The sequence below is a fragment of the Equus asinus genome, chromosome 19, assembly GCF_041296235.1.
Source record: "Equus asinus isolate D_3611 breed Donkey chromosome 19, EquAss-T2T_v2, whole genome shotgun sequence".
In the NCBI taxonomy this organism is placed as follows: Eukaryota; Metazoa; Chordata; class Mammalia; order Perissodactyla; family Equidae; genus Equus; species Equus asinus.
The window spans coordinates 14,726,674-14,739,762 of record NC_091808.1 but is presented as its reverse complement, the minus strand read 5'-3'; the positions used below and the strand labels follow the sequence as shown (position 1 = coordinate 14,739,762).

Here is a 13,089-nt window from a genome sequence, read left to right as displayed (position 1 = left end):
TGTTTATGGCGATAAATGTGCCCTGTCCTACATTTTAGGACAGAGACAAAGATAAAATGGAGAACACTTGAGTCAGAATTTTGTATTAAATAAAGAGAACACCATGAACCTGAGCCATTTATTTCCTTCCTTGACCCAATTCATTGGAACTATATAGATTTACTTAAAATACATTAATTGTTTTCCTCCAAATAATATAGCAATGTCAGGCAATACTTGCTAACAAACAAGCAAGTATATATAACATGCTTAATGTCAGTTTTTCTTCCTCATAATTCATCGGGCTCTCTGCCTATCAAAGAAAAATTAGACCCACAGATAATTGATTTTTTGTTAATGTTAGAGAAATGCTGAATTTTTCTTTCTTCTAACTTAAGGACTAGACTATTTTATTTCTCTTTAAATTAACTAAGGATTTCAATACACAGGATGTAATGGCCATTTAAATAGACATCTGATCATAGAGCTTTAGTGTCAAATAACGTGGAAAATGGGCCAGGAATTTATCAGAATGATATTTTTGGACTCTTTCGATCTTTCTCCTCATTTTTCCCTGAAAGGGAGGGGAAAAAAGCTCCCCTATCAGATAGCACTGGGGAAGCAGAATGAAAATATTTAACTTGAATGTTATTTTTACCTAAGTATTATACAGGGCTTTTGTTTGAGTGCTTCACAGGGTGAAACCAATATGACATATTTCCCAACATGGGAGGAAGTTAGGCTGAGCTTGAGCAGTAGTTTTTTTGTTATTAACCAGGCACTTCAAATATATCAATAGATGTGAGTTATATAACTTGTTTTCACTCTTATCCACAGCTCTGCCCTGGAAATAGCTCACTCACATTGGACACATTGTAAAGAGAATGAGGAGCAGAGTACCATGGAGAAGTACTGTTGACAGCGCCATCCACTCTGTCCTTGCTCGATAAATATGCTAACTGGCAAAAGATCAGAGAACTGACTCATTGACACAGATGGTTGCAGGATGGCTGGGACATTGTGCCTAGTTCCAACTGCCACGGTGGAGCAATGATCCACCGTCGTGAGGGTTTCAGAATCATGACATCTGGGGTATGATTGAAGGAAATGCGTGTTTAGCCATAAGAGAAAGAAGCCTAGGAGACCCTGAGAGCTTCATTCATAAGCAGCACGCATAGCCATGATGTATAGAAAGAACAGGGCATAATTTTTGTGGCTCTGGAAGATAAGACATAAAAGTCGTTGTCAAGCAGTGTAGAAATCTTTTTAAAAAATGAATTGTGTAATCATTGGAGCTATAAAAAGACAGACAGAAGGAACCACTGTGGGATGCACTGTAAGGAGTCAGAGGTTGGACAACCATTTGTTGGGGATGTTGTTGTTGCACTGAGTACTTTCTAAAAACATACGTATATAAGAAAGAAATTTTTATTTTAGTCTGTTTAACTTTAAAGAAAACCCAGTGTTGTGTTCTGGCCCATTTAGAATGTCACATGAGACAGAGTAAAACAAATAAAAAAGAGTCCTGGCCCGGATTTAGGCACATACGATTCTGGGATGATATGCGTGGACAGGGTTCCATTTAACAGCATTTGTAAGGGTCAACTTCCTCCTGCGTCAATGAGTGTAAAACACCCTATGGAGCCATCTGAACGTGTTCTCTTTATCTATCCCAAGGAGAACCTTTTGTGCTGTACAACGGTACGACAGTTGGTGCCAAAAAGAAGAACACGCACCAAATTAATTTCAGAGAAAATGTTCACAGTGATGAGCATCTGTGTATGTTGCAGTGAGTGGGAGGACTGGATCTGGGTAAAAATATGGTCACAAGCTAAATTATCAATTGTATGCTTTTTAATGGTAGTTGATTTTAAGGGCTGAAGTGTTTTAGGGTACACTCAAAATATTATGAAACAAACTGCAATCTAGAAAATATAATAGAAAGGAAAAGTAGCCAGAGAACCAGCAGTATCAATAAGGCATTGAAATATGTTGGCAGGCTGGCTTAGGTCAAAATGACACGAGTAACAAAAAGCCTTCCTCTGATTCAGTTGACATTTATTTGAAGCAGTTTCTACATTGTGCAGGGGAAATTAAAATCTCCTTTGGTTGGATCTTGTACGTATTTTTGTGGTTGGATATTCCAAGTGGTCTAACATGAAATCTTTAGAACCGTATGCTAACCATTTTTCTCGGTTGCTAGAGATGCTTATGTAAATGTAAATGATACATTTATATACCCAAATTGGTGGTGTATACTGTTTCTTAACCTGCAACCAAACCACTAATTAGGCATTAATGTAGCATGAGCTCGTGGTTTTGTCGGCTTTGCCATCCTGGACATAATTACTTCAATAGTTGGTAATATTGTCGGCCTCTCTTGAAACTTCATCTATCTGTCTTCCAATATGTTTTACTAGACAACTTCAAAGTAGGATTGTTACTTCTTTTCCTTACTGCTCAATAGTGGGTAACTTTTTTATTTCTTTTCCCCACATTATTCTTCACTGCCTAAAATTTACCAGAAAGGAAGACTTCTTGAGGTAACTATGATCTCCACAGTTGACTTAATAATCATATTAAAATAATGACTTCCAAGAACGACTATCTTTTAAAATTTTTTTTCAAGGTATGTTTTTTTTCTCCCCAAAGTGCCCCCAGTGCATGGGTTATATCCTAGCTGCAAGTCCTTCTAGTTCTTCTATGTGAGCCACCACCACAACATGGCAACTGACAGACAGGTGGTGTGGTTCTATGGCCAGGAAACGAACCCGGGCTGCTGAAGTGGGAGTGCTGAACTCTAACCACTAGACCATCAGGGCTCACTCAGTATGGCTACCTTTGATTGGGTACCTATCTGTGCTCATTAGTCCCTGCAACAGAAAATTAGGTATTATCATTCCTCTTTTGTACATTTCAAAAAACTGAGGTAAAGACAGACTATCAGTACTTGCCTAAGTTCACTTGGCGAGGAAATAGAGTTAAGATTTCAAACCCAGCTCTGGCTCCAGAATGCCTGCTTCTAAAACCTCAGAATAATGTTGGATATTTAAAGAGAAAATGTGTATACCATTGTCATATTTTCTATATTGGAATATTTCTCTTTTGCTATGGGGCGTCTTGCCTCTACTTGCTCCAACTGGCTTTCTTGTGAGAATTGAGCAAACTTAACAGGAAAAAGTTTGACCAGCGAATTCTGACTAGTTATCCTTTCTCTTGAAACTTATGAGGAACAAAACAACTAAATTCATCATAAAGGGTTCAGCATATCCAAATAATATCTTTTTCATGCAGAATATCCCGGCATTAGTTGCCCCTTTAGGGAGAGAGATTAAAAGGGAGATATAGTGACATTTATGATCTATTTTACGACAGATGCTTTGCACTTGAGACTGTCCACAAGGCAGGTGTTGTCACCTTCATTCTGTAGATGGGGACCGTGAGACTGGAGACACTGGATACTGTGAGACCTGAAAATGGCATAAACTAACCAGTTCGCCCTTCCTTCTGGATTTTAAAGTTATTTACATTGAAGGTTACTCATATTCAAATGAATACTTAATAGGCTGTTTTTTTTGTAGCATTAATTTATCTTCATTAGTTCATTTGCTTTGTACCTTGCTGACCTTTTCCAGCATGTCTAGGCCAGTCTCTCCCTCCTTTAAGAAATTCTCACACTAAGAAAGATGCAAAGAGATTGAGGAGGACAATAGTAATTGATGTTTAAACAGATCTGAGATGCAATTTTTGTTCTTTATGCAGAAGTTATATGTCCAGATGGATGATTCCACCAACAGTGTCCACATAACGCAGCATTTCTATCAGAGAGTCAATTGGTACTGATAAATTTGGCTATGCTAATCAGTATCAAAATCAAAGAGGGTTTAAATGATCAATTTGATGGTTTCATTTGGACCTCCATATATAGACCTGTGCTTTATGCACACATGAAAACACGCAGCTGCATAAGAAATCATAGAAACTATCTGAATTTTAGGCACACCCAACTCTCAGGACTGATATAGCGCCAAGCATTTGTTAAGTCAAACATATCTAATAAACAAGTTATGACTTTGATTTGATCCTACCAAGAACCCCTAGTGTACCTGGTCATGTACACACTGTGCACGTCATGGCCCCAAGTCTATTATGAGCTGTCTTGCTAAATTGTCTTGTAAAAACATGTTTCTGGGGAGCTCAAGGTGTTTATGATGATGAACACATTAGCATTTTGCCAGGTGTTGGTATATTAGAAATAACAGGTCACCAGAGGTGTTCAGACTATAAAGGCATTTCTATTCTGTTGGTTGCAGTTGTCAACCTACCTTGTCGCCCAAGCAAATGGCATGCGGTATTTCCCCAACTTGCTGCAGAACTGCCTGTTGGATTTTAGTATCTTTTGTGCATACTAAGGAAAAAATAAATATAAATATTGTTTAGAACATCGCTCTACAAACTGTCCTTGTAAAATACTAATAAATCCATTTTGATGTTATCTTCTATTGAAACTCAGTGGAATTCTGCCTCACTGGCCCACAGATTCTATCTCATAAAGAGCCAGACGATACCTTGTGTGTTCAAACTACTGTACAGCATTTTTCTTTCTTTTTAGTTTGGAAATTGCAAATGTAGAAAATACCCTTGTTTTCGAATACCAACTTTTTTCTTTGTTTCTGACTTAAAAGACCCTAAAATATTGAATGGGAAGTTCTGTTAAATTTACATTCACAGTCTGTCCTATATTTCCTTTTATTCATTATGGCAGAGGTCAGCAAACTTGTTCCGTCAAGGGTCATACAGTAAATATATCAGGCTTTGTGGGCTGTGTGTTCTCTGTTGCGTCTTCTCAATTCTGTCATCGTAGCAGGAAAGCAGACACACACAATCCAGAAACGAGTGAGTGTGACCGTGTTCCAATAAAACTTTATTTACAAAAACAGGGAGCAGGCTCGATTTGGCCTGCACATCGCAGTTTGCCAAACTCTGAATTAAAGGCCTCTCATAAATATGTTAAACACTGCCCTAAACTGTCACACATTCTCAAAGTCAATTGTTTTGCCATTTTCCCAATATATTTCCTTTGTGTGAAAAATATAGACTTTTTATATTTCTTTTCTATTAAACACTAATATTCAATTATTAAAGATAACATGGTAATACAAAAAAGAAAGCAGAAAAAGTTTCCCGTAGTCCCACCATTCAAAGGACTTAGGGTATTTCCTTTCTTCTTTCTTTCTTCACTTAGGTGTTATCATAATTTGATATAAAATTATCTATCAGCATTGCCAATTTCTTAGTAAACTCTATTCTCCTGTTTTCAGTCAGATTAATCCTAACTTTTCTTTATTGTTAACACTTTGATCCTTGGAGTTAAAGCTTTATCTAAATTTAAATTTATTTCTACCAATAGATTCTTAGCAGTCAGCCATTGCTGGGTCAAAAAACATCAGCCAAGAAATATACTTTACAACTTCCCGATGGATATTCATTTCACTAATATTTCAAGACTCACATTTATCAAACTTGATCATTAACAAGGCAGTATGATTTTATTTGTTGAAAGCAATTAAAAAATTATTTCTGACAAAGATTATGCATTTACCTTGTTGGAATCTGGATTCTTAATATAAGGTTCAGCAGCACTTGCAATGTTTCCCATGAGTACTTTTTCGATTTTGGCCACCAAAACAATTTCAGAATGTGGATTGCTTACAGAAAATATAGCCTATGTACAAAGAAAACAGCTGATAAGCATCTAGGACGCCACACTGAAGACATTTACAAAATTGCACTTTTTTTAAAGGACAGCTTTAAGGGAATTTTTGTTTGGGAAACTGCTCATCTTATGTCATCTATTGGTAAGAACAAAAGAACAAGCATTTCCATCCCCTCAAGAGTAAACAAAAGCGCAACCTGCTTTGGAAATTTTAGCCACTCTTCTGGAAATCCCTTGACGTGAGGTTCGTCTGATTGTCTTGGAGTGACAGTGTCAATGTTTCCATTTCCCAAAGCCACGGAAGCTCCTGAGAGCATCTGCCTGACAGCAGCATGGTTCAGATCCACGTGGAAATCAGCAGAAATCTTCCTGCTGTCTCTGAGGTCATAAAGTGCCACGCTCAAAAAAAAAGGCTCAATCTGCAGGAAAAAGAAAGAATTGATGGTTTTGACACAAAATCATTACACATGCACTAGCCTCTTTAGTACATTCTTTAATAAAGCAGTAGATAAATACCACTATTTATATATAGTGTAATACTTCCATTTATGGTAATATTATAATATATGTAATAAATATGTTATATATTATAATACAATCTATATTATATTACATGTTATATATATTTACTTATGTATTTGTAACATATATATTAAGTATATAAAATATACTATTTATAAGAAAGTTCCCAGAATCCTTTCCTCCAGCAGGCGGCTCAGATCCCAGTAGTGTATTTCACTGGTTTCTTCATTCTTGTTTTCCTGCCAAGTATCCCTTTTCATATTTTGTATTACACGCAGGAGTTAGCCTTACAAACCTTCTCCTTATTTCCCCTCCACTCTCAGAAAATACCTGCCACATCAGTCTCCTTCCTGTTTCCTCATGATCAAACTCAGGTCATGCTTTTTGGGCAGTAATACCCCAGACTGATGTTAGATTTTCATAGTTCGTTATATCAAGAGCACACACAGCCAACGGTCTCACCACCTGTAATGTTAACCTTAAGATTCTGGTATAAAGGTATCTGTCAGCCTTCTCCACTATAAAGTCACCATTTTCCCTTAGGCAAGTGGTTAGCCTTTCTGGAGAGATATTCTGAGATTACCCCAATGTTCTGCTACTCATCAAACTCAATCCACCATCGATAACTCCCACCATTGATAACTCAACTACCACTATGGTGGCTACCAACGGTGATTTTCCAGTTCCATTATTCTTTCTACATCTATTAGTTGGTATTCAACTGTAATGACGACTTTCCCTTCTCTGTCATTTATTTACTCAAGTATTTATTTATACATTTATTTATACAAGCATAGATTCATGGATTACTATTTTATTCAATAGATTTCAGTCTCTTACTATCATTATTTGTAGTGATGCTCAAATTGTCCCAGATTTGGCTAGGGGCACACCCTTCAAGGTAGCTCCTGTGTCTTTATGGCAAGAGTCTCTCATTTGTTGAGCACTTCCTTACCCAACAAGATGTTCTAGGATCATCTCATTCTTTCCATGCCCCAGCCATTTTTCCAATTTCTCCTGGTCCCTTTTAGTGAAAGTGACATTTGGAAACCAAAATCTGGGTGCTCATTATGCTCAGTGTTATTGGGACAAACACAGACACATATATGCATATATACATACATGTAATATACCTACAATGATTCCTTTATCTTTACCTGTACATGAATATTTATTAAAAATTCATGAGTTCATGTTGATACCTCCATTTCCAATCTAAATCCTGAAGGAGTCTTTCTAGCCTTTCTCCTCTTCATATTTGTAAGCATTTCTTCCAATAGTGAAAAATCTGGCTGTCATTATCGTTAGTCTATTTACTTATTTATTCAATCAGTTTACTTACTGGTTCAAAGTAATCAGTCTCCCAACCATATTAGCCATTTTCTCTTATGGCCTCCCCTGCACTGCCCTGCATAGTGCTCTATATCCTGATAAATCCACGGGCATGCCACCTCTAGGCCTCCACATGGCTTTCTCCCCCCACATCTGGACTTCTTGGGTGCTCACCTAACTCCAAGCCTCGGTGTGACCGCTTCCTTAACCTCTTGCCATCATGCCAGGAAAGAAAGGAGAGATGTGAAAGAAGGAGAAAGTGGGAAGGTAATGGAAGATGGGAAGAAAACGGAAAGTTTCTTGAATTTTAAAGGAAAAGTAGGAATTTGGTAAAGAAGAGCCTAGAAGGGGCTTCTAGGTAGCTTGAGTGACAGGTGCAGAGACATAAGGACATGAAAGAACACAGGATTAGAGCAATTAGAGTGAGATCAGAGTGGAGGCAAAAAATAATGTGTTTGTAGGAGACGCATTTGAGAAATATTAGGGAGATACAACCAAAGGGCTTGCAAATCCATTGGAGAGAGGCGGTCCCAGGGGCCTGAATAAAAGAAAATTCCCAGATTTGGGGATATAGGAAGCTAAGTGGATGACAATGTCATTCACTAATATATAGGTTAAAGATACAAAGATGAATTCTGGATGGTACACAGAGAGTCATCTCTAGGACATTCCAGTGGCAGTTGGATATATGAGTTTTGAGCCCAGTCTAGGAAACTGGGCTGGAGATCTGAACCTGGCAGATTTTCGCAAGTGGGTTCCTGTTTAAGCCATGAAATAAAGAGAAGGGAATCAGAACGGCATCCTGGGAAATATCAGCATGCAAATGATAGAAATGGGAGTAGGGAAAACAGCATACAAAGGAGATTGGGGTGTGCAGAGAGATTTAAAAAAAGAAACCGACAAAAATTTGTAAATGCTGCCAGTGTCCCAGAAACTGAAGAAGAAAGATTCAAGAAAGAAGGAATTTTCAACTAGCAAAACGTCAAATGCAACAAAGAGTAAATAAAGCAAGGACTGAAATAAATAATACATGTATATGTGATTATATACATATTATATATACATATATACACATGAATAATTATATACATGCATATATGTAATTACATATATATGCAATTAACTACAGGCTTCTAAAGATGGAATGTGCTTACAAAAAACAACATTTTTGCTTTTGTTTATGCTCCTTAATTTTGAATTGCTGCCTCTCGTCTGCCAGTATTCTGTGGACGAGCAGGTTGTAATACAAAAACCACATGATGCTGCAGTTCATCAGTGTACAGACTCCTCATGCTGTGGATGTTGCTGAAGGTTTAATAGGTATCTTGTGTTCTTTGAAATGTAGTAATATGGCTAGCTTATAACGGGGTATTAGTTTAATTCCTTAATATTAGAAATACTTGCCAGCTCCCTTACTGTTAGAAATATAATTATACATATAAAATGAAACAATTATTTTTTTTTTAAATAAGGCAATTAAAAGCAAACGTCTCATATTTTACCAATTTAATTTAGTTTAGAAAAACTCTTTGTTTGTGGTAGCGGGAGTCTGCCAAGAGTTGAAAAATGGAAAAAGTACATGAAAATAACTCAGGTAGGAACTCAAAACACATTGAAGGTCAAAGGAAAAAAATCCTTATTATTTTTCATGAATTGTTGCATTTTGATTTTCATTTCTGCTTAGTGAATGGAAATAAATTACCTACTTTTATAATCCATCAGAAATTAAAGCTCATATGGAGATTCATTTATTTCTTTCAATCCACCTTTTCAACCTAATGTCAAATCTTACTTTTTCAATCACTGGCTTTTCAATAAGGGTTTGTTTAATAAAGCATCTTCAAAGCCTAACAAATTAAGTCACAGGTTTCTTATGCTTAAAATTCTGTACTTTTCTTAAAAAAAAGTTCAAGCACATGAAATTTTAAACGTAGCTCTGCTGTGAAGCAGCTTTATTAGTTCCGATTTTTGGAATCGATTCCTATTTTCAAAGAAATATTTTATACTAAACCATCAACTTGAATTTGGTTTTCAATTGACTGACTACAAAAATTACATGCTGTCAAATATTGTTTCCTCATCATGAAAAAGTTCTTCTCGGGAATCTTTTGAGAAGCCGTTCATTAAATGCAGTAGTTGGCTCTTCAACAACTTGGAGAAATATTTCAATTAATTTAAAAACATGCTCGCTGAATTAAAAATGGTGAATTTAAAAATAGCTACGTTAATCAAAGTGTCATTGAATAAATATACAAAGATTTTTAAAAACAATGCCATTACATAAGAAATGCTGTTGAGTTCAAGTGAGGCTGTTTTATTAGTTTTTTATATTATTGTTTATAAGGGCAATGAAATTATTTTTTGAAAAGTAATTTCCTAGTTTTTTAACCTTGGTATCAACTGAAAAATAAATTTAAAACAATAGAGACATAAAGACACTCCTCCGAATCAACTCATCCCTCTGGCCTGACAGATAAGGAAGGGCATCCTAAAGCTGCTCTCGGAATTTGGGCTTGTTCTCTTGCTTGGCGAGATTGGCCCAAATACAAACCTTTAGCTTCTGAATATGGGTTTTATTACAAAGAAAGGAATCCACGTGGAAGGAGTCATATGCCCCTGGCATTGGAAAGAATAGCCCATTATCTTTGAGTTTCACTTTCTAAATTGGATTTTTTAATCACACTTAAGGATGAGCCTGGTCAAAAAAAGCATTTATTTTTAATTTAACAAAATGATTAGTGACATTACGATTTGGGTTAAATTTTCCTGATATTTCCAAATAGTTTCAAGAACCAAGTTTCTAGTGGTTTTTAAAGATCCTAAGTGGAAACATGTTGTGATTACTTCTCCTAACACTTTTTTACTCCATGGAAATTTCTCCTGTTATAGTCACCGACATCCTCTATGTTGCCATATCTATTGGGCTCCTCTCTGGCTTCATGTTACTCAGGTTCTCAGCACCATTCCACACAGCTGACCCTTTCTCTCCTGGCATCATGACCCACTCTTTCCTAGTTTATCTCTATTCAATGGCCATTCATTCTTAGTCTTCTTTGGTCATTTCTCTTTAAATGTTTGGTTCCTGGCCTCCTCCCTATAGAAATTCCTAGATGGTTCCCTCTAGCTCCTGCCTGGAACAGACTTCCAAATATATCTCTCCATTCATGCTACCCCCTTGAGTTCTAAACTTGTATTTGAATGTGCCCAATGGGCATGTCTATTTGGATATCTAGGAGGCCTATTAAGCTTAACATGTCCGTAAAGGACCTTCTGACCTGTATCCCCAAATGTGTCCTTCCTCCAGTCTTATCCTCTTAATAAATGGCACCGCCATGCATAGAAGTGTTCAAAGCAAAAACCAAGGATTCATCCTTGAGATTTCCCTTCCCCTTATTCTGTATATCCAATGTATCAGAAAAAAGTATCAACTCAATTTACAAACATCAGTCAAATCCATCCACTTCTCTTCTTCATCCTTGCCAGCCCTTGTCCAAACCATGCAACAAACTATGGTGGCAGCCTCCTCACTGCTCTCCCTGGTCAACTCTTGTTTCCTCCATCCCTTCTTTTAACGGGATGTTTTAAAAACACAAATTCGATCACAGCATTTTTTTGCGTGTGTGTGAGGAAGATTGTCCCTGAGCTAACGTGTTGCCAATCTTCCTCTTTTTGCTTGAGGAAGATTGTCACTGAGCTAACATCTGTGCCCATCTTCCTCTATTTTATGTGGGATGCTGCCACAGCGTGGCTTGATGAGTGGTGCTATGTCCATGCTTGGAATCTGAACTGCACACCCGGGCCGCCAAAGCGGAGTGCATGAACTTAACCACTATGCCACGAGGCAGACCCCCGGCTCACACCATTTAAAGTGCTTTAAACCCTTAAATAGCCTCCACTCACACTTAGGATAAATCCAAACTCTTCCTTACAGCTTACAGACCTTACGTAACCTCACCTCGTACTGTTCTCTCACCTCATCTTGGTCTGCCCTTCCCCTCGCTATCTCCTTCCAGCTCCCAGAACTTTCCAGACTCACCTGTCTCAGAGCACCCACACTTGCTCTTTCTTCTGTCTGGAAGGTTTTCCCCTGACTTTCATCCTTCCCAGCCTTTAGATCTCTGTTCAAATGTCTCCTCCTCGGAGAGGCCCCCCGTGACCACCCCATCTAAAGTGAGCCCTCTCCCACTTCCTTTGGATTGCATCTCTCTAGATTGATTTGTTTTAAAGAACTTTGCACAACGTGCAATTATCTTGTTAATTTCTTTGTTTTGTTATTTACTCTCTGTCCTTTTCAAAAAGAATCTAACCTTCAAGAGGCCAGAAACCTTCTTATGTGTTCACTGCTGTTTCCGCAGTACCTAGAACGAGTCTGGCTCCTAGGAGGCGCAGTGAAGAAACATTTGCTGCATAATGAATAAACGTGACTTCAACTACTTTCGCTCTTACTCTCATACTTAGCTCAAAGTTACAGTTATAAAATGAGAGGAGGTTTCATTTTGGGGGAAGATTCTTACTGGTGACATACTTTAATTTTTGCTTACTTGTCAACAATAATGTCACAGATGACTAAGAAAAAAACCCAGTGCCTTGCATGCATAGTATTTACAAATTTCAAAGCAATTTCCCACATAATATAACAGTTAATATTTAATAAGTGCTTACTACGCACCAAGCACTTTCTAAGTGCTTTCCATATATTAGCTCATTTAATCTTCATAACGACTATTTGAAATAGTTACTGTTATTATTATTTATTTATTTATTTTTTGGTGAGGAAGATTGACCCTGAGCTAACATCTGTGCCAATCTTCCTCTATTTTGTATGTGGGATGCCACCACAGCATGGCTTGATAAGTGGTGTGTAGGTCCATGCCCAGGATCCGAACCCACAAATCTGGGGCCGTCAAAGCGGAGCATATGAACTTAACCACTATGCCATGAGCTGGCCCCTCATTGCTCTTATTATTATCCCCATTTACAGAAGAAGAGACTGAGGGTAAGCCACTTGTCCAGCATGGCAGAACTCACATTGGGGAAGGTCATCAAGGAGACATGACCTTCTTTTGACCCACGAGCTGGACCCAGGCAACTGGAGGCTTCCCACTCCCTCCCCGTCTTTGGAATATGAATTCTGCTTGTCTTCCCTGCTCCCCAGGAGCTGCCCCAAGGATACAGCCCTGAGATAGTAATGTGGGAATGAGGCTGTCTGGGCTGGGTACAGGACTAAACCCAGTTAGGGCCTGCCGTGTATGTGACAGAACCCAGTTAAGGCCTCTATATAAACTTTCAAGATTTGGAGGGTGGGGACAGAGATCTAACACCTTGTGGCCTCTCAAGACAAGCCTCATAAGCAAGCTCCCTTGCTTATTAAACCCGCCACCCACCAGACTGGAGTGGTCTGCCTTTTTCTTTGGTCTTTCCCTGCCCTCTGCATAAGGGGGCCAGTTTCAGATTATTCCCAGGAAGTTCCCGGGCAGATTGCATAGCAACAACTCATTAATGGGAAAGTCAGGCATTCTGGTCCAAAAGAGGCACATGTC

General features: G+C 38.0%; 1 protein-coding gene across 18 annotated transcripts in view; it reads right to left on the bottom strand.

The window, feature by feature from the left end:
* Positions 1-13,089, bottom strand: part of DOCK10 (dedicator of cytokinesis 10) — a 263,089-nt gene that overhangs the window by 84,329 nt on the left and 165,671 nt on the right. For all 18 annotated transcript variants that reach the window (XM_044751296.2, XM_070489634.1, XM_070489638.1 and 15 more), the window contains exons 12-14: positions 5,893-6,114; positions 5,582-5,704; positions 4,305-4,387 (exon numbers count right to left, since the gene is read on the bottom strand). In XM_044751296.2, the coding sequence (XP_044607231.2) occupies positions 4,305-4,387; positions 5,582-5,704; positions 5,893-6,114 (428 nt within the window). The remainder of the gene's footprint in view (positions 1-4,304; positions 4,388-5,581; positions 5,705-5,892; positions 6,115-13,089) is intronic.